The 21,807-nt window shown below is 45.1% G+C and overlaps 1 protein-coding gene across 1 annotated transcript in view; it reads left to right on the top strand.

Moving 5' to 3' along the window:
• Positions 1–21,807, top strand: part of pde6d (phosphodiesterase 6D, cGMP-specific, rod, delta) — a 162,965-nt gene that overhangs the window by 87,318 nt on the left and 53,840 nt on the right. The window contains exon 4 of the mRNA XM_034180740.1: positions 6,375–6,480. Coding sequence (XP_034036631.1) covers positions 6,375–6,480 — 106 coding nt within the window. The remainder of the gene's footprint in view (positions 1–6,374; positions 6,481–21,807) is intronic.

Below are 21,807 nucleotides of genomic sequence, written 5' to 3'. Positions count from 1 at the left end.
CATTAGGAAGTGGCTGGCCTTACCCTAGAGCCTCACCAGTGTTGGCCTGTTTGGGAGGAATGCACTTCAACTGCCACTTAGGTCAATTCTATTGGGCTACAGACAGGAGAAGGCGAGGCTTGTCTTAGACTTAAGGGAATCGTCAGAGCCATCTGTGCAGAACAACAAAGCCCCAGTCCAGACAGGCCGCTAATGGAGGGCAGAACTAGCAGTTGACAAGGCCATCGGCAGGCTGAAATGCCAAGAAATTCTTGGCAGGATATAGTCGGGAAGAACTGGCCTGGGGTGGGGGACTGTTCTGAAGAGGTGATCTAAAGCCAAAAGAAAGGAGCAGAAAGAGCTATTGATTTCAGAGGTAGTCAGGACAGAGGAGGAGCTCTATCAGATCAAAGCCCTTAGCGAGCGCCAACAGGGATGCTGGATGACCTGGGAGGAAGTAACCTGACAGGCCATAGGATGGGCGACGTGGAAGGTCCCTGAGCCAAGGTGAGTTTCTTCATAAGGTCCACCTACGACACCCTCTCGAGCCCCATAACCTTTGTCTGTGGTATGGCTCAGAGGAGAGCTGCCAACTCTGCAATGCCCCAAATCTGACCCCGCAGCACATTCTCTCAAGCTTCAAAACAGCACTGACCCAGTTTTAGTACAGGTGGCACCACCACTGAGTCCTGCAGAAGCTGACAGAGATCCTAAAAGTTTGCAGGGCAGAAAGAGACAGGGAGCGCACATCATGGACACCAAGGAGGCTGATCCACTTCATCAGAGAGGAAGGAATGGCCCCTAACTTCATTCTACAGAGAACAGCACTGTCAGGCAGTTGAGATGAGATGAGAGATACTTTATTGATCTCACAGTGGAGAAATTGTTTACACTCCAGTTACCTCAGACAGCAATTAGTCCACAATTATTACTCATTTACTGTAATAATGGCACACATCAGAATTAAAGGCAACACATGCACATAAACAATGTCAAATGTGTACTAAATTTGAAGAAGTCCGTTATCCGAATTGAGGCAAGTGGGTGAAGGTCACGCAGCAACCCTGAGTTGCGCCACCGTCAGCTTGGGGAGGAACGGGGACCACCTGCAGCTAAAACCGCGCCGCCCCCGCAGAAGGGAAGGGATGACGTGAGCAGAAGCCGGAGTAGGGGTGTGTGTGATGGGGGTAGAAGGGTGTGGGGAGAGGGAGTGGAGCATGCTTCAGTCCTGTGAAACAGTTTGTCTTTGAGTTAAGAAAGCAGCCAAATGTTCACCAAGGCCAAAGACATTCCTCTGGAGGAAAACAGCAGGGCAATTTGTCCTTCAGGCTGATAAGCCTGCCGTGTTGTGGTTTGAGCAGTGAAAAGCACATTTTACAGCTTCACTTGAACAACCAAATCCCAATTATGAATTAAGAATATTCCCAATTATGAATTAAGAATATTTCCCAGCCTCCGAAATCTTCATCTGTAAGGCACACATCTGCTCCAAGGTGTCATCCAATTTGTGTCTGAGTTCAAGAGTCATCGCAGTCTGAGAATGCACAGCCTTGCCCACCTCGTGTTTTTTGATGCCGCCATTTTGCCAATTTTCCGGTAGATCAGGGCAGCACATAAGCCAGAAAGTACCGGCCCTGCTACCATAAGACCAAATATGAATAAATCCTCGACGTCTTCAACAGAGAAAGGCGCAAAACATGCCACACACCACGACCCCCAGGAGTCGAGAATATAGCCCGCAGGATACGTTCCATCTGGGCAGGTAGGATCCCCCGGTCCTGACCTTCTTGTAGAAAAGATGGTGTCAATAGCGTTCAGAGACCAGCTGACCAATTCCATGGTTAATCCAATAGTAGTCCAATAGATCAAGTATCCAATAGAATTTGAGGAATTCACAGTCTGGTGAAGTAGGGACTTGAAGGTTAAAGCAGAGAGCAGAGATAAGGCAGAGTGAAGGAGATGCGACCGCCCTCGTCGGAGTCCCAAGCTGAAAAAAAAAAGTTGTGACTGCAAGCTGAGAGTGGACCTCAATCGGCAGCTCAGGTTTCCAACAGAGATCACCACAACCAACCTTTGACCCTTGATATTATTCTCTGGTCTGCCACAGCTCGGGCAGTGATCTTGGCAGATTTCACTGTCCCATGGGAGGGAGGAATGGAGGCAGCCTTTGAGAGGAGGCTGGGTGGTCAGCTGCCAGCTGTCTGGTGGAGGGCTGTCTGCAGGGGGTTTGTGGGAGCATCCATCCAGCGCTTCCTGAAGAACATGGGGGTCAAAGGCCCCAAACTTAGAAAGGCCCCGAAAGATCTGCTTATGGCATTGGCTAGAAGGTCTGGCAAGCGGCAATGCTCTGCAGGCAATCACTTGCCTGTGCTACTACCCAACATATGCATTAACTCAGGCAGCAGTTTTTCTCCCAAGCAGTTGATGCACAGAACTTTATTTATTTATTTATTTATTTTGGTGGTTGCAATGGTGAATTCTAGTCTCAGGGATCCATCAATGCTGCCTTTTGTGTATGTGCCTAACTGCTTGTGCTTAACCCCCACTGACACGGGCATGCCTTTGATTCATGCAATAGCCTGACCTGTGTCGTGCTGGAGAGTAAACTCGTCTTTAACAGGTGTAGACAGGACACGAGAGTGGCGCCGGTGCGTGCTACTGTGCACAGAGAATATTGAAATGTTCAAAAATCTTTCACGCACAGATGTTTTGCGATATGGCATGATCTAATCTCCAACACTACGTGCAGCTCGTCAAGTGGAGTAAAGAAAACGTGAACAGAGCGAGTGGTGACATCAGCGGATCGCATCAGAGCACAGCTCGTCTGAAGGGTTATAACAAGAAGTTAATTCTGTTATAAACATACTTTAACAGATGCACACAAGAAGGAAAGAATGCACAACTGTTTTATCAAGCCATGACAATGTAAACAAGACAAATAATTACCTTTTTAGATGACTCAAAATGCTTTCTGCAGGTAGTTAGGTGCGTGCGAACGGCTCCAGCTGCAGTCTTCTCTGTGATTCAGGATGTGATTAGAGCCGTTTTCAGTGGCCAATTTGCAGAAAAAAATGATAAATCCGCCACAAAATAATTATTTTATATACGCTGCGTCCAGCACTTGGTAGCCGGTAGAACAAAGAACAGCGTCCAGCTTTGAACACAGCGGGTGGGATCGTCACGATGACGTTGGTGCTATTGCGTGAGTCACAGGCATGCTCGTGTCAGTGCACCTTAATATGTACAGTATAATAAATATAGTATAATAATAAACAGTATCACCTGAATATGAAAGCTGCTGACGGCTCGTAGTCCGACTTGTTCGCTTCACCTCCATGTAGAACTTGCTAACAGATGGTCTGGTCGTTAGCTGGTAAGCTTTCAATCTGTGTTTTTTCAGATGCTGTTTAGATATTTATGGAGTACGTTCATGTCCGATTTGCTTTTTCTGGTTTGTAAAGAAAATACGCGCCTCGAATCGATTGTCATGGAAACCTGTCTGATATGGGAAAATATCAGACGCGTAGCATTGTAGCCATATAATAATTCTGATTATTGTATTTTATCTTCATATGATGTTATGGTATCATTCACTTCACTGTGTTCAGTGACACTGTGCAATGCAAATTTTCTTCTTTCAGCTGTTGGGGGCACCACACCATATTCAGTTTCTATCTCACCCTGTCTTCTGTATGTTTCTCTGTCACACCACCTACATGTCGTCCCCGGGCATCATGTCCATAAACCTCCTCTTTGGTCTCCTTCTCCTCCTTCTGCCTTGTGGCTCCATCCTCAGCATCCTTCTCCCTATATACCCTGCATCCCTCCTCTGCATATTTCCAAACCATCTTAGTCCCAAATCTCTGATTACGCTTCCGAACTGTCCTACCTGTGCTGTCCTGCTGATATGTTAATTCCTAATCCTGTCCATGCTCGTCATTTCCAGGAAACACTCCAATGCAGATACTAATTTCGAATTTAATCATCTCAATGTAATAATGGAACTTTTTTTTTTTATCACTTTTGGTATAATTTTTAAACATTTTGTTGTTCAGAAATTTTGAAATGCACCTCAGAGCATGTTGAATTTCAGCATTTCAGGGGAATCATGGTGGCTTGGTGGTTGGTGCTCTTGCCTCATAGCAAGAAGGTCTTTGGTTCAATTCCACCCATGTCCATTTCCGTTCTGTGTGGCATTTGCGTCGGCTTCCTCTGGGTACTTTTTGTCCTACTATCAAAACATGCTTATTAGGGTCTGCTCTTTTCTCTGGCCTTGACGAAAACAGTGTTTCTACATCTGAAGTTGGTCCCTGGTTTCCAAACTGTGGCTGCCCACTGCTCCTAGTGGTTGAATTGTGTATGAAATTAGGTTTATTAAATATGGAGGACACATTTTGTTGTGTGTATTCATGTACACTCAACAAAAATATAAACGCAACACTTTTGGTTTTGCTCCCATTTTGTATGAGATGAACTCAAAGATCTAAAACTTTTTCCACATACACAATATCACCATTTCCCTCAAATATTGTTCACAAACCAGTCTAAATCTGTGATAGTGAGCACTTCTCCTTTGCTGAGATAATCCATCCCACCTCACAGGTGTGCCATATCAGGATGCTGATTAGACACCATGATTAGTGCACAGGTGTGCCTTAGACTGCCCACAATAAAAGGCCACTCTGAAAGGTGCAGTTTTATCACACAGCACAATGCCACAGATTTGAGGGAGCGTGCAATTGGCATGCTGACAGCAGGAATGTCAACCAGAGCTGTTGCTCGTGTATTGAATGTTAATTTCTCTACCATAAGCCGTCTCCAAAGGCGTTTCAGAAAATTTGGCAGTACATCCAACCAGCCTCACAACCACAGACCACGTGTAACCACACCAGCCCAGGACCTCCACATCCAGCATGTTCACCTCCAAGATCGTCTGAGACCAGCCACTCGGACAGCTGCTGGAACAATCGGTTTGCATAACCAAAAAATTTCTGCACAAACTGTCAGAAACCATCTCTGGGAAGCTCATCTGCATGCTCGTCGTCCTCATCGGGGTCTCGACCTGACTCTAGTTCGTCGTCGTAACCGACTTGAGTGGGCAAATGCTCACATTCGCTGGCGATTGGCATGTTGGAGAGGTGTTCTCTTCACGGATGAATCCCGGTTCACACTGTCCAGGGCAGATGGCAGACAGCGTGTGTGGCGTCATGTGGGTGAGCGGTTTTCTGATGTCATTGTTGTGGATCGAGTGGCCCATGGTGGCGGTGGGGTTATGGTATGGGCAGGTGTCTGTTATGGACGAAGAACACAGAACATTTTATTGATGGCATTTTGAATGCACAGAGATACCGTGACGAGATCCTGAGGCCCATTGTTGTGCCATACATCCAAGAACATCACCTCATGTTGCAGCAGGATAATGCACGGCCCCATGTTGCAAGGATCTGTACACAATTCTTGGAAACTGAAAATGTCCCAGTTCTTACATGGCCGGCATACTCACCGGACATGTCACCCATTGAGCATGTTTGGGATGCTCTGGACCGGCGTATACAACAGCGTGTACCAGTTCCTGCCAATATCCAGCAACTTCGCACAGCCATTGAAGAGGAGTGGACCAACATTCCACAGGCCACAATTGACAACCTGATCAACTCTATGTGAAGGAGATGTGTTGCACTGCATGAGGCAAATGGTGGTCACACCAGATACTGACTGGTATCCCCCCCCAATAAAACAAACCTGCTCCTTTCAGAGTGGCCTTTTATTGTGGGCAGTCTAAGGCACACCTGTGCACTAATCATGGTGTCTAATCGGCATCTTGATATGGCACACCTGTGAGGTGGGATGGATTATCTCAGCAAAGGAGAAGTGCTCACTATCACAGATTTAGACTGGTTTGTGAACAATATTTGAGGGAAATGGTGATATTGTGTATGTGGAAAAAGTTTTAGATCTTTGAGTTCATCTCATACAAAATGGGAGCAAAACCAAAAGTGTTGTGTTTATATTTTTGTTGAGTGTATGTGTAGTAAAGGCCCTTCTTGTTCTTGAGTGCTTTGGCCTTCACATATAGACATTTTGTAGCCACCTGCCTCAGCTTAACTTCTTGCGACCCCTTGCTTACTTTATTCACGGGGTTGTCTGCCTGAATGGCAGTTCTGCAGTGCATGCTCCCGGACCTGACCTGATGAGTAAAACAACCTTTGCTGCCATGCTGAAGTTTCAGGAAAAACCAACTTTTCAGCAAGGTTGCATGAATTAGGTACATTTTAAAAAATAAAAATAAATAAAAATCCTGCTAATAAACCAGTGAACATGTGATAGAAAATAGTGGTGGAGATGTTTGGAGCAATAATAATACCCAGCAATGATGTCTTTATTTCTCTGTCCAGAATGGTTCTTTGAGTTTGGATTTGTTATCCCCAACTCCACCAACACGTGGCAGTCTCTGATTGAAGCAGCTCCAGAATCACAGATGATGCCAGCCAACGTTTTAACGTGAGTAACTGCTCATATCTACTTTTATCCAGCCTTTGTTTTATGTTTTTATATGCAGAAAAATCATATTGTTTGGACAAATGTATGCTCTATAGCTTTGAAGTGAGGTTAATGGTGCATTTACACATAGGCAAGACGTGTTACGAACGTCATATTTGCGTCATTCTTGGCACATTCTTGACATTCTTAATGTGACTTAACGCATCTGAATAGGTTTCTAGGTTTCTTCTGCTGTGGCTATTGAGGAGCAAACTGGAGTGATCTGAATTGTTCAGCAACTGACGGTTGGATTTATATGTGTGTGTGTGTGTGTGTGTGTGTGTGTGTGTGTGTGTGTGTGTGTGTGTGTGTGTGTGTGTGTGTGTGTGTGTGTGTGTGTGTGGAGACAATTCGCCTCACTCACAACGTGACAGAACTTAACGATGCGCTGTTACAGGTGATAGCGCGCAACAGTGTGAAACATTATTGTTGACAGTGCGTAATGGTTCCTGATAATTCTCCAGCAACATGTGCCATTAATCGTAATGCATGGTAACAGGTTGTAGCAGTTCCTGAGGACACCTGACATCTCTGTCCCGAATCATTACATTTTGATCAGCGGCCACAATATATACTTTCTGGCATTCGTGTTGTTATGTGTAAACACAGCATAAGGTATTTTATCTTGTCAAAACGAAGTTTTGCAAGATATGTTAGTCAGTATGTATGTTTTGTTTTTTTGTTTTTGTATCTTAGGGGAGGTGATGGCCTCGTGGTTAAGGTGTTGGGCTTGAGTCCAGAAGATCATGGGTTCAAATCCCCGCCTGACTGGAAAATCACTAAGGGCCCTTGGGCAAGGTCTTTAATCCCCTATTGCTCCCGGTGTGTAGTGAGCGCCTTGTATGGCAGCACCCTGACATCGGGGTGAATGTGAGGCATAATTGTAAAGCGCTTTGTGCGTCTGATGCAGATGGAAAAGCGCTATATAAATGCAGTCCATTTACCATTTACCATTTATCTTGCCAAAATGAAAAAGGGTCATTGGTGGGCTGGAGCTTACCACAGCAGTCACAGAGCGAGAGCATGTCTTTGAAAGTGGGGAAAAAGCCAGAGTACCTGGAGGAAACCCATGTGCACACTTTGAGAACATGCAAATTCCTCACAGAAAGGACAAGGCGGGAAGCGATCCCAGGACCTTCATGCTTGAGGCACCAGTGCTAACCACTAGTCTACTGTGCCACCCACAAATTCATTCATTCATTCATTCATTTTCTGCTGCTTATCTGGGTCATGGTGGCAGCAGACCAAGCAGATCATCCTGCACTTCCCTTTCCTTGGCAAAGACCTCCAGTTCTTCCCAGGGTATTCCAAGACATCCCCAAGCCAGCGGGGAAACATAATCCCGCCAGAGCGTCCTGGGTCCTCCCTGGGGCCTCTTCCTAGTTGGCCGTCTCTGGAACAACTCCTGAGGGAGACAACCAGAGCTGTCCTCACCAGATGCCCGAACCACTTCAGCCAACTCCATTCGATGCAAAGATACAGTGGCTCTAGTAAGTTCTCCCTGGATATTTAAGCTTCTCACCCTGTCCCTGATCCCAGGAGATATATTTTGTGGAGCAATAGCTCCTGGTATGGCCTCCCTTGGCAAATTGGTCACAGGCATAGACTGTGAATATACTGTACAAAGAAATTACCACCTTTTCTGGGTGTTACCATGTTGAGAGCCTTGCCTGCACTGATCCACTCATTAATGCATAAAGGGGTGGTGTGTGGGTGGCTCAGTGTGTGATGAAAAAAACCTGAACATGCCCCCTGCCAAGTCTGAAGCACCAGCTAAGCGGCTAACCTTAGTTCGGGTGTTTAATTTTTTTTAAGAAACTCCTAATGGTTACTTTGGTGTGGACAGTAAAAGTTATCAACTGCATATTTCTTCAGTAGTCAAGCATTAAGTGGACCTGCTGACAGCTACTAAAAGTGCTAACACCGTTAGCACAAGAAGAGAGTTTCACTCAGCATGAATATTGCAACAGGGACCTCTTACATGATCCGTTAGGGTGTTTCACCGCACAACAAGCCGTATTATTACTGCAAACAGACACAACAACACAACAGCGTGTGAATCCGTTACAGTAGGACTCAACTGCTGTCACTCAGAGTAACCATGCCCACAGTTATACAGAATTTTATTGATTAAATTGTTTAAAAAAAAAAAAGAAATTCACTCCCCATACAGTTTTCATAGAGGAGGAAACGATCTGTAGAGATGAAAATCGTTTTTTGTTCCAGACTGGAAACATGTTTATTTTTGTTTCAAAGTTGGACATTTTAAAATGGGCTTCTATGGAAATTGCTCCATGTTGGAGCCAGCCTCAAGAGACCAGTCAAGGAACTGCACTTCCAGGTTGGGGTCAAAACACGAGCTTGAGTGTTGCTGCTTGGTCCCAGGTGAAGATGCAAACGGTGATTTAAAAAACAAAAAACAGCAAAACCTGTCATCATTGACACATCACAGGGGAGGTGATGGTCTAGTGGTTAAACTGTTGGGCTTGAGACCAGAGGATCTTCGGTTCAAATCCCAGCCTGACCGGAAAATCAGTAGGGGCCCTTGGGCAAGGGCCCTTAATCCCCTAGTTGCTCCCGGTGTGTAGTGGGTGCCTTGCATGGCAGCAGCCTGACATCGGGATGAATGTGAGGCATTGATGTGTAAAGCGCTTTGAGCGTCTGATGCAGATGGAAAAGTGGTATATAATTGCAGTCCATTTACATTTATGGATACAGTCACTTCTCCCGGATTAAGGAAACGCAAGTGAGCAAATTTCTGACCTCTGCGAAATAACTGCTGTGGCCCTACACACATGCGCCGGAGCCAAGTGGCGTGTGGCAGGCAGTGCCCTGTGAAACATGAGCTGTGTTTGCACAGAGGTTAGGCAGGCGTTCTCCCTCGTGTCCAGCCCAGCACATGAATGTGGGTTCTTCTTTTGAGAATTTAGGAAATGCAACATGTCTTCTTCCAGTGTTGCCTTATACCTGGCTGCTGTTTTATGATTCTCAGTTGCCATTTTTCACTGCTTGCAAAATGTCTCACCTGGGATGTCTGTGCAGTCTGCCTTGCACAGGGTGCGCACATGTGCATCCCTCCTGTCATCACTTTTTTCTTAGGTCAGAAATTTCGCTCGACACTACATGTGCTCCCAGCCAAGCATATGGTGGCCAGAGCTACAGCCTCAGTCAGGCTCAGCCCAAGGAAACAACATGGTATCAATGAAGACACGACATGAATTCATTTCAGTTTAATTATATAGTGCCATATCACAGCATGTAGCCCCAAACCACGACACGGAAGTAATGTTTAAACCTTTCTCACCCCCTGAACAAGCACGTTGGCAACAATAAGGACAAACTCCCTCAGGAATACAGGAAGAAACCCCAAGCAGACCCGTTTCACTTATCATTCACTCATCTTCAACCGCTTATCCGGGATCTGGTCGCAATATCTACAGCTCCAGCAAGGGACTCCAAACTTCCCTTTCCCGGTCCACATTAGCCACCTCTGACTGGTGGATACAGAGGCATTCCCAGGCCAGTGTGGAGATATAATCTGTCCACCTAGCCCTTTCCTGAGGTCTCCTCCCAGATGGATGTGCATGGAACACCTCCCTAGGGAGGTGCCAGGGGATATCCTTTCCAGATGCCTGAACCACCTCAGCTGGCTCCTTTTAACGAGAAGGAGCAGCAGCTCTACTCCAAGCTTCTCACGAATGACAGAGCTTCTCACCATATAAGAGAGACACCAGCCACCCTCCTGAGAAAACCCATTTTGGCCATTTGTACACATGATCTAGTTCTTTTGGTCATGATCCAACTCTCTGACCATAGGTGAGAGTAGGAATGAAGATTGACCAGTAGATCGAGAACTTCTCCTTTTGACTCAGCTCCCTTTCCATCACAACAGTAAGGTAGAGTGAATGCAACACCGCCCCTGCTGTGCCGATTCTCCAGCCAATCTCACACTCCATCGTCCTCTCACTCGTGAACAAGACCCCGAGGTACTTGAACTGCTTCACTTGGGGCAAACCTCATTCCCTACCTGGAGTAGGCAGTCCATCAGTTTCCTGCTGAGAACCATGGCCTCAGATTTAGGAGTGCTGATGCGAATCCCAGCCGCTTCAGACTCGGCTGCGAGCCGACCCAGTGAGTGCTGGAGATGAGAGGCAAAAAGCAGTGATGAGACCCTAAGCCCACCAAACTGAAAACCCTCCTCCCCCTGACTACACCTCAATATCCTGTCCATGAATATTACAAACAGGTTTGACTGACAAGGCGCAGCCCTGGCGGAGGCCAACCCTCCTTTCCAGCACCCTGGAGTAGACTTTTCCTGGGAGGCTGAGTAGTGTGATGCCCCTGTCATTGGCACACACTCTGTGGTCCCAGGCACTGTCCCAGAAATCAATGCAATGTTGAAGAGACGTCTCAACCAAGACAGTCCCTCCACACCCAGAGGCTTCAGCATTTCTGGACGGTTCTCATCAACCCCTGGAGCTTTGAAAAGGAAAGAAAAAAAAGGCACTAAATAAAAACAAATATTTATTATAAACACAATAGGAGATGATGAAACAGTAACTGCAGTGTGTCTGTTAATTAGGATTTTTCAATGTGACATAAACCTCATGATGAACTCATGATTTAATTTAGTCATTTCAATATTTAATTACATCCTCATTGAATATGTGATTGCTTTTAATGTTGTAATCAGGACAGAGTAATTACTGAAATATGAATTTGACTATTCTAGTGATTGTGAATGCTTTGAGAGGGGCGAGGCTTCTTCTACCTCCCAATGCTCCCGGTGTGCAGTGAGCACCTTGTATGGCAGCACCCTGACATTGGTGAATGTGAGGCATTATTGTAAAGCGCTTTGAGTGTCTGCTGTACATGGAAAAGTGCTATGCAGTCCATTTACCTTTTACCTGTGCAATTGTATTTTTGACTCAGCTTTGAATTCATGGACATGTTTAATGATTCATTCACTGAATGTTAAAATATAAACAGAAATAGCTTTTTCAAATAATAAAATAGTTGCTCCTCAAAGAGCCTTTTTTTTATTTTGAAGCATAGCAGCAGGTGTGAGTTTTCAGAGACGACAGTCGAACTGGACCCCCAGGACATTGAACCAGATGAAGGTCTCCTCTGCAGCTTCGGCCTCTTGGTAGAGCTTTTGGAGACACTTTCCTCACATTATGAAGAGCAGAGATGTTCTCTTCTTCCTTCTGGACTTCAGCTCCATTACTGGAAGTTCTGAAGTGAACTTTACAAGGTTCTCTGCACAGCAAATGTTGAAATGTTCCTGAAGTGGGACAAGTAAAGAAGTATATTTCATAAAATATAAAGAAACACAAAACAGTAAAAAAAAAAAAAAAGTTATTTAAAGACGTTTCTTGTAGTCACAGCAGTAACAATAAAAAAAAAAAACCTGTGGAGCTTTATTTGGTAAAAATAAAAATAGTTTTAACAATTTACAAATATAAAATGTTCACTCGACTGAGTGATTCTACAGCTAAAGGCTAAGCTAATGGATAAATCTTTTATTCATTTCATTTTATTCTCACCTCAGACAAATTTACAGAAGCTCTGTTGCTCAAACTCTGTGTGTGTGTGTGTACACACAAAAGAGAAGGATTTCAAATTGAGTGGGTCTGCTCGATAACATTGGCTACTGTGTCTCAGTCTCCCCGGTGCCGTGGTCTTATCGGTTCCCCCTTGGCTCGGCGTCGCTCCGAACAGTTGCTGGAAAACAAACAAAGCTTCTTCCAGCAGGGTGATGTCTGTCACTCATTCTTTTGCTTTTTTTCCTCTTAATATTGTGGTTACGACTGGCAGACTTTTTCATTTTTTCCTGACGTGAATCCAAGATGCCTGCTTTTCACCAGGGCCTCACAAAGCCAGATAGTGACGTAGTAATCTCCACCACCCTTGCCGAATCCAACGCATTCAACGCAAGTGAATCTGTCAAAATGATGCATTCAGTGTGAAAGGCCCTTCACTCACACCTACAGTCAGTTTGAGTTTCCAGTTCACAGAACAACTACTAGGACATACATTGTTTGGAAATTGTAGCTAATCAGCACTGCAGGATTGCGTTTCCCAAAGTGTGGGCCATAGCCTGCTGGTAAGGTATGAAGGTACTGCAGGTGGACTGTGAAATGCCATTAAAATGTAAAAACTAAGAATATTTTTGATCTTCAGTTTGTAATGAAGTTTAGTCCTTTGGACCAAGGTCAACATTACTAATACCATCATCGTTCACATGTGGTCCAATGATATGCTGAACAATTCCAAATTTGTTATGCAGTGGGCTTGTGTAAGTCCTTTTGGCTACTCCCTTGCGCCCCCCCCCCCCCCCCCCAAAAAAAAAAATCGGGACCACCACAACAGATCCAAGGTGACTCATGGAATATTTTTTGGTCACTATTCAAGTTGTTTTTTTTGTTTTTTTTTGTGTACCTCCCACATATACAGGTGCTGGTCATGTCATGAAAAAGTTGATTTATTTCAGTAATTCCATTCAAAAAGTGAAACTATTGAAACTAATGAATATTAATTCATTACAAACAGACTGATATACAGTTGTATGTAAAAGTTTGGGCACCCGTGATAAGTTTCATAATTTTCCTTTATAAATCATTGGTTGTCTGGATCAGAAATTTCAGTTAAATATATCATATAGCAGACAACCACACTGATATTTGAGAAGTGAAATGAAGTTTCTCATATTTACAGAAAGTGTGCCGTAATTATTTAAACAAAATTAGGCAGGTGCATAAATTTGGGTACCCTTATCATTTTATTGATTTGAATACATTTAGCACTAATTATTGGAACACAAAATTGGTTTGGTAAGCTCACTGACCCTTGACCTCCTTACACAGGTGAATCCAATCATGAGAAAGAGTATTTAACCCTCTGGGGCAGACGCCGTCATATATGACGGCTGAGACGGAGTTTTACTAAAGTATAAATAACTTTATAATAATATGAGATAGAAACTTACTTTTTTGTTTGCTGAAAAGGTAACTCCGCAGACTTTCAAGCCACTGTCCACCATCTATGTACTCCTCATAGAAGCTGTGTGATGATGTGTGCAATGTGAGTGTCCAATCGGAATTGGTTCACCATCACATGGTTTTCCAAAATCCAATCGTAGGGCAGATTCACCTCACATGATAAACCAAAGATTGTTTTTAGAAGTGATGTGTTACTAGTTGGCTTGTTAGAATCGCCCCCTGGCTGTTGGCTCCAATGTGCCCTGTGCCATTACACACAGCGATCAGCGAAAGTGAGCAGACGGAGAGCCTCTCATACAATCTCACATGCTCAAACAAAGACTGTGTGAGTAACAGGATTGCTCTACTAGTTTGCCTGTGAATGTTACTGAATAAGCCTGTGGCAAGCTCTCTCGCTCCGGCGTAAAGCACTGTTCACCATATCAATGGAGCGAGGGGGGAGGGGCCGCTCCTCAGACTGTAAATGGGGCTCGATGTGTGAAAGCTTTTCATTGCATGAGAGAACAAACACACAGTTAGCTTCATAGAAGTATAAGTTTGTGATGAGACCTTTGTGTAATAGCAGACAGAAATTGCTTTGAGATGAAGACAAACAAAATGCATAGACCATTATGTATATATTGTTCAAAATGTGCATTTGTGTTTGTTTGAACCTTTTTGTTGTACAGTCTTTCACACAAGACCTCCAATTACCTTTATAAAGTGTCAGAACAGTTGTTTATTATAGTTTGCTGTGTTTTCAATAAATGTGTGTGAAAATTATTTTCCGCTTTATTTTTTCCTTTATTTGTGATTGTAAACCTTTATTACACTTATAAAACATCACTATAGCATATATATTCTGAAAGTACAGGTTGTCCTGGAAAAAAACAGACACAAAACATGATTGTGGGATGCAGGGAGAGCTGTTAATAGCAATAATAAAACATTTATGCCAGGCGAGTGAACTGTCCAAAAAATGCCCTCGGACCCCAGAGGGTTAAGGTGGCTATTTGCAAATGTTTCCCTCTTTGCCTCTCTTCTATTTAGTGACAACATGGGAGCCTCTAAACAACTCTCAGATGACCTGAAACAAAGATTGTTCAACATCATGGTTTAGGGGAAGGATACAAAAAGCTATCTCAGATTTCAGCTGACAGTTTTCACTGTGAGGAACATAGTGAGGAAATGGAAGACCACAGGCACAGTACTAGTTAAGGCCCAAAGTGGCAGGCCAAGAATAATGTCAGATAAGCTGAAGCAAAGGATGGTGGGAACACTATAGTCAACCCACAGACCTGCTAAAAAGACCTACAACATGATCTTGCTGCAGATAGTGTCTCTTTGCATCATTCAACTATACAGCGCACTTTGCACAAAGAGATGCTGTATGATGCTGTAATGCAGAGGAAGCCTTTTCTGCGTACACACCACAAACAGAGTCGCTTGAGGTATGCTAAAGCACATTTGGACAAGCCAGCTTCATTTTGGAATAAGGTGCTGTGGACTGATGAAACTAAAAGTGAGTTATTTGGACATAGCAAGTGGTGGTATGCATGGCTGAAAAAGAACACAGCATTCCAAGAAAAACACTTGCTACCTACAGTAAAATTTGGAGGTGGTTCCATCATGCTGTGGGGCTGTGTGGCCAGTGCAGGTACTGGGAATCTTGTTAAAGTTGAGGGTCACATGGATTCTAGTCAATATCAGCAGATTCTTGAGAACAATGTTCAAGAATCAGTGACAAAGTTGCACCGGGGCTGGATCTTTCAACAAGACAATGACCCTAAACACTGCTCAAAATCTACTAAAGCATTCATGCAGAGGAACAAGTACAACGTTCTGGAATGGCCATCTCAGTCCCCAGACCTGAATATTATTGAAATCTATGGTGTGATTTTAAGCGGGCTGTCCATGCTCAGAAACCAACAAACCTGAGATGTTTTGTGAAGACGAATGGTCCAAAATACCTTCAACCAGAATCCAGACTCTCTTTGGAAGCTATAGGAAGCGTTTAGAGGCTGTTATTTCTACAAAAGGAGGAGCTACCAAATATTGATGTATTTTTTTCTGTTGCGGTGCCCAAATTTATGCACCTACCTAATTTTCTTTCTGTAAATCCTATAAACTTCATTTCACTTCTCAAATATCACTGTTTGTCTGCTATATGATATATTTAACTGAAATTGCTGATCCAAACAACCAATGACTTATGAAGGAAAATCATGGAAATCATCAGGGGAGCACAAACTTTTACATACAACTGTATTTCAAATGTTTATTTCTTTTAACTTTGATTGTAACTCACAACTAATGAAAACCCCAAATTCAGTATCTCAGAAAATTAGAATATTGTGAAAAGGTTGAATATTGAAGACACCTGGTGTCAGACTCTAATCAGCCTTTAACTGGTCTCTCAGTCTAGTTCTGTAGGCCACACAATCATGGAGAAGACTGCTGACTTGACATCTTGTCTGGGCTAAAGACAAAAAGGACTGGACTGCTGCTGAGTGCTCCAAAGTTATGTTCTCTCATGAAAGTAAAGTTTGCATTTCATTTGGAAATCAAGGTTCCAGAGTCTGAAGGAGGAGAGGAGAGGCACAGAGTCCACGCTGCTTGAGCTCCAGTGTAAAGTTTCCACAGTCAGTGATGATTTGTAGTGCCATGTCATCTGCTGGTGGTGGTCCACTGTGTTTTCTGAGGTCCAAGGTCAACTCAGCCGTCGACCAGGAAGTCTGTAGAGCACTTCATGTTTCCTGCTGCTGACCAACTTAATGGAGATGCAGATTTCATTTTCCAACAGGTCTTGGCACCTGCACACAGTGCCAAAGCTACCAGTACCTGGTTTAAGGACCATGGTATCCCTGTTGTCAGTTGGCCAGTAAACTTGCCTGACCTTAACCCCATAGAAAATCTATGGGCTATTGTGAAGAGGAAGATGCAACACGCCAGACCCAACAAGAGCTGAAGGCCACTATCAGAGCAACCTGGGCTCTCATACCACCTGAGCAGTGCCACAGACTGATTGACTCCATGCCACGCCACACTGCTGCAGGAATTCAGGCAAAATGAGCCCCAACTAGGTACTGAGTGCTGTACATGCTACATGTTCATACTGTTCATGTTCATACTTTTCAGTTGGCCAACATTTCTAAAAATCCCTTTTTTTTTTTTCTTCTTTTTTTTGTATTGGTCTTAAGTAATATTCTAGAGTCTGAGATACTGAATTTGGGATTTTCATTAGCTGTCAGTTATAGTCATCAAAATTAAAAGAAATAAACATTTGAAATATATCAGTCTGTGTGTAATGAATGAATATAATATACAAGATTCACTTTTTGAATGGAATTACTGAAATAAATCAACTTTTTCATGATAGAATAGCAGTTTGATTCAGTGGTGATATTAACTGAGGAATAGTCTTAGGAATGGTTGCTAAAGGTTTGGACAGTTCTCTGCCCTTTTTTCTTATGTAATAATTTCAATTTAATTTTCAATTTATTTCATTTATATAGTGCCAAATCACAACAAAGTTGCCTCAAGGCGCTTCACACAAGTAAGGTCTAATCTTGCCAACCCTCAGAGCAAGAACACAGGTGACATTGGTAAGTAAAAACTCCCTCTGATGATACTGAGGAAGAAACCTCAAGCAGACCAGACTCAAAGGGGCAACCCTCTGCTTGGGCCATGCTACAGACACAATTTACAAAAGGAACATATGGGAAATTTTGCCTGTGCACAGGACAGGAGGGCAAAAGTAGACATCACTCCCATCTCTGGATGGAGTCGTACCTCAAACAGAGAGAAAAAAGAATCAGGCATTGGAAAGACAACAAATACAGTATAATTTGTCAGCATTAAACAACAGCAAAAACAAAACAAACACTAAGGTGATTGCCAGCCACGAGCCCTTAGCTTCACTAAAAGACCCAGATTTTAGTTAAGGTTGAGGCCGCAGCCCGATCTGTTTCCTAATAAAATTAATTTAAAAGGGTAAAAAAACATAGAAACATACTATGCCAGTATGCTAGCCATACAAAATGGAAATAAGTGCGTCTTAAGTCTAGACTTGAAAGTGTCTACAGAATCTGACTTTTATTGACGCAAGGAGATCATTCCACAGAACAGGGGCACGACAAGAGAAAGCTTGTGTTGGGAAAGTGTAGGTACACGGACCCACAACAGGGGGCGCAAATGAACGGACAATGGAGGAAGTCAAATAACTGTTATGTGTCGACGCGGATTGAGGAGCGAACCTGCGTCAGACAGGACCCAGCGCTAAAAATAACCCGAAAGCGGTTCCAAACAAAAACTATTTATTATACACCTGTGTTTAAAAGTGTAAAAACATAAAAAACAACGTCCCTCTGGTGGAGTGATTCGTGGCTCGCTCTCCAGCGCCCGCAAGGATTAAAGCCGGCGCTCCTGGACTTCCTACCACCGCCAAACACCCCCCAGGTGGACACGACAAACTGATTCTCTGTGAAGCAAAGAGACGGTGAGGTAAGTCAACAGATACAACTATATCTTCCAATAAACACACGCTGCCAGCAACACACTCAGGTCAGTGTCCTTTCTTTTACTTTATGCAAATGAGCAGCTTCTCACAACAAGTGGAGGATCACTTATCCTTCACGCCACAGCAGTGAGAAGCAAACTGCGCAATTCTCTTTACAATTCCAGTATACTGTGTAACAAAACACCAAGTTACTATCAACAAGTACCTAAACACTTAATTACCTTTCGTGTGTGCTGACAGCATGTGTCCTCACCCCTCCCTGCTTCACGGGCTCGATGTGTCAAACCCAGGCGCGGTCCTCAGCGTCTCACAAACGAACGTCACAAGGTCGAGTTCCCGGCAGTTCTGCTTGAATCACACATGACTTAAATGCAGAACGCCATCCAATTATCTGCTTCAGCTGCAAGTCGTCCAGGTTGCACGTGAGCACCAAGCACAGGTGCTTTCCATGATGTTGATGAGGGTGAAGACTCTTCAGCCAGCACCTTCTTCACAGACAAATCAGCCCTCATGCCACCTGGAGAGCAAAGAAAAGAAAAGAACACCAAAACATCCAGCCACGCCCCCCCAACACACAACAGTACCCCCCCATCAACGGGAAGCCTCCCGGCGACCGAACAGACCAGGCCCGAGAACAGCCCCTCCCTCCGGGGTCCACGTCAGGAAGCAGACGGCAAGACAGGCACCGCAGCTGGAAGGCCGGCTGGAATCAACAAAAGCCCCAAAACATTCCCCAGAACAAGTCCACTTACACAAAAAAAACATAAAACCCACCCAAAACCTCCCCAGGGGACCGTCCCATCAAACCCCGGGAGGAAAAGAAAAACTCCAAAACACAAAAACCCAACACAGTCCCACAACACAGTACAAACGTAGATGCATAAAAGAAAAATAACAAACAACCCCCCCAGAATGACCTGCAGAGCCCAACCCCCCCTCAGAAGGCCTTCATTGCCAGTTCCAGGAGGAACAGCCAAAACCGTGATCCCACAAAGGTCCCCAGGTATACATGGAGTGAAACGGTGCCCCCCAGGGGACCGTATCATCAACCCCAGGAGGCACCCTCCCCACAACCCCGGAACCCCAGATCCGGTCACACTTGGCCGGCCGGTCCCAAGCCAATTCCCCCCCCAGAGGACCGTCCCATCAACCCTGGAGGCGGAACCCGGAAGGAAACAAAATAAAACCAAAAACCAACCCCCGGAGGACAACCAAAAACAACCCCGGGGGGATATAAAACGACCATAAACCCCGTTGCCCTCCCCGGCACCCTGAAAGACCCCAGGTCCCTCCCAGAGCCCTTTGGCGGCTCTATTTTGGCAAACGGCTCAAAATAGTAAGCCGGAGAAGGGAACAGGTAAAAACTAACCCTGCTCCAACCCCAAAGCGCAGCGGAGAACCGGAAATACGTCCGGTGCCCCAACTCGACCATACCCCAGCCACTCGGGAGGGGTGGAACTACCGAAATGGCAAACAGCAACAGATCGGCCCACCCCTCCGACTGAGGCATGTCTCTGCTGCACCACACCCCGGCAACACCCATGACAATCGGTCCAAAGGCTCACCGAGGCTGGAGTGGAACCGGGCCCTAACCAAACCAAAAAGAACGCCTCTAACACCCCCCCCCCCCCCTAGGTGCAGAGGTCTTCTGAGAATGCTCAGCGTGACCAACCTGCACCACCCCACAACCCACAAGACAAGCGGTCTAAGGGCAAGTGAGGTTGGGGTTAGGAATGTAGAGAAATAAAAACAACAAAACAAAACGACCCAACAACCCAAACAGAAAATACCTAAAAACACATACACAATTGACAGGTAAGTGAGCCCAGGCGGGCTTCTGACCGCCTATCACTCCACCAGATACGCCCCTACCTCCCCAAACAAGTATAACCCCTGATTAAAGAAACCAAACATTTACGTGTGCTAAAAAATTTTTTTTTTTTTTTTTTTTTTTTTTGTTATGTGGGTTCTGTTGCCTGTCCAAGAACACTTGGAGTTACGTCACCGTTATTTCTCTTGACGCTTACGTGTCGGGGCAATACAGGAATCTCGACTCGTCTGAGCTGCATGGGCTCGTCAATAGGAGGAGCCGGAGGTCCCGTCGGAGGAGCCTCAGTGGGGCGAAGAAGAGGCGGCCCAGCTTTGTGTCGGGGAAAGCCCCGAGACAAAAAAACCGCTCTGATGGGCGTCCTCTCTCGCGTCCACGCTCCTTCATCCGATCATCTAGACGAATCACCAACGATAGCTCGTCTAAATCGTTTGGCTCATCACAGACCGCCAGCTCGTCTTTTAATGACTCATTTAACCCGTCTACAAACACGCCCCGTAATGCTGCGGCATTCCAACCTGATTGAGCAGAAAAAATCCGGAAATCCACGGAATACTCCGCCGCACTCCGCCTCCCCTGCCTGAGATTCAGCAACCGTTGAGCAACGGTATTCGTTTTCACCGAATGGTCAAAAACCAGTCGGAACTCCCGGGAGAAATCCTTAAAGGACCCTAACAATGGCGAGTTGTTACTCCACAACGCTGTGACCCAAGCTAAGGCGTCACCTCGGAGCAAATTTGTCACATACGAAACACGACTTCCATCAGAAGAGAAGGAAGCCGGTCGCTGAGCAAAAACCAGAGAACATTGCATCAGAAACGAAGCACAAGCTTCGACGTCTCCCGCATAAGGCTCCGGATGACAAATGATCGGTTCAAACACTGAATCTTTGGGTGACGGAGTTATCTGCCTTGGTATCGATGATGCCGCAGCTGGCGCTGCAGGAAGCGGAACGGCTTGAGCTGCAAGCTCCGTAACACGGGCGTCTGTTTGTTTAATTTGATTTGCGAGGTACTGTAATTGCTCCCATATTTTCTCCAAGTGTTCTTGAATCTTTTCGGCAAAAGGAACCGCCTCTGCCACTGGGTCCATTATGGAATGGCCGGGAACTTCTGTTATGTGTCGACGCGGATTGAGGAGCGAACCTGTGTCAGACAGGACCCAGCGCTAAAAATAACCAGAAAGTGGTTCCAAACAAAAACTATTTATTATACACCTGTGTTTAAAAGTGTAAAAACATAAAAAACAACGTCCCTCTGGTGGCGTGATTCGTGGCTCGCTCTCCAGCGCCCGCAAGGATTAAAGCCGGCGCTCCTGGACTTCCTACCACCGCCAAACACCCCCCAGGTGGACACGACAAACTGATTCTCTGTGAAGCAAAGAGACGGTGAGGTAAGTCAACAGATACAACTATATCTTCCAATAAACACACGCTGCCAGCAACACACTCAGGTCAGTGTCCTTTCTTTTACTTTATGCAAATGAGCAGCTTCTCACAACAAGTGGAGGATCACTTATCCTTCACGCCACAGCAGTGAGAAGCAAACTGCGCAATTCTCTTTACAATTCCAGTATACTGTGTAACAAAACACCAAGTTACTATCAACAAGTACCTAAACACTTAATTACCTTTCGTGTGTGCTGACAGCATGTGTCCTCACCCCTCCCTGCTTCACGGGCTCGATGTGTCAAACCCAGGCGCGGTCCTCAGCGTCTCACAAACGAACGTCACAAGGTCGAGTTCCCGGCAGTTCTGCTTGAATCACACATGACTTAAATGCAGAACGCCATCCAATTATCTGCTTCAGCTGCAAGTCGTCCAGGTTGCACGTGTGCACCAAGCACAGGTGCTTTCCATGATGTTGATGAGGGTGAAGACTCTTCAGCCAGCACCTTCTTCACAGACAAATCAGCCCTCATGCCACCTGGAGAGCAAAGAAAAGAAAAGAACACCAAAACAT

The sequence above is a fragment of the Thalassophryne amazonica genome, chromosome 10 (assembly GCF_902500255.1).
Source record: "Thalassophryne amazonica chromosome 10, fThaAma1.1, whole genome shotgun sequence".
Classification (NCBI taxonomy): Eukaryota; Metazoa; Chordata; class Actinopteri; order Batrachoidiformes; family Batrachoididae; genus Thalassophryne; species Thalassophryne amazonica.
This window is presented reverse-complemented; position numbering and strand designations above follow the sequence as displayed.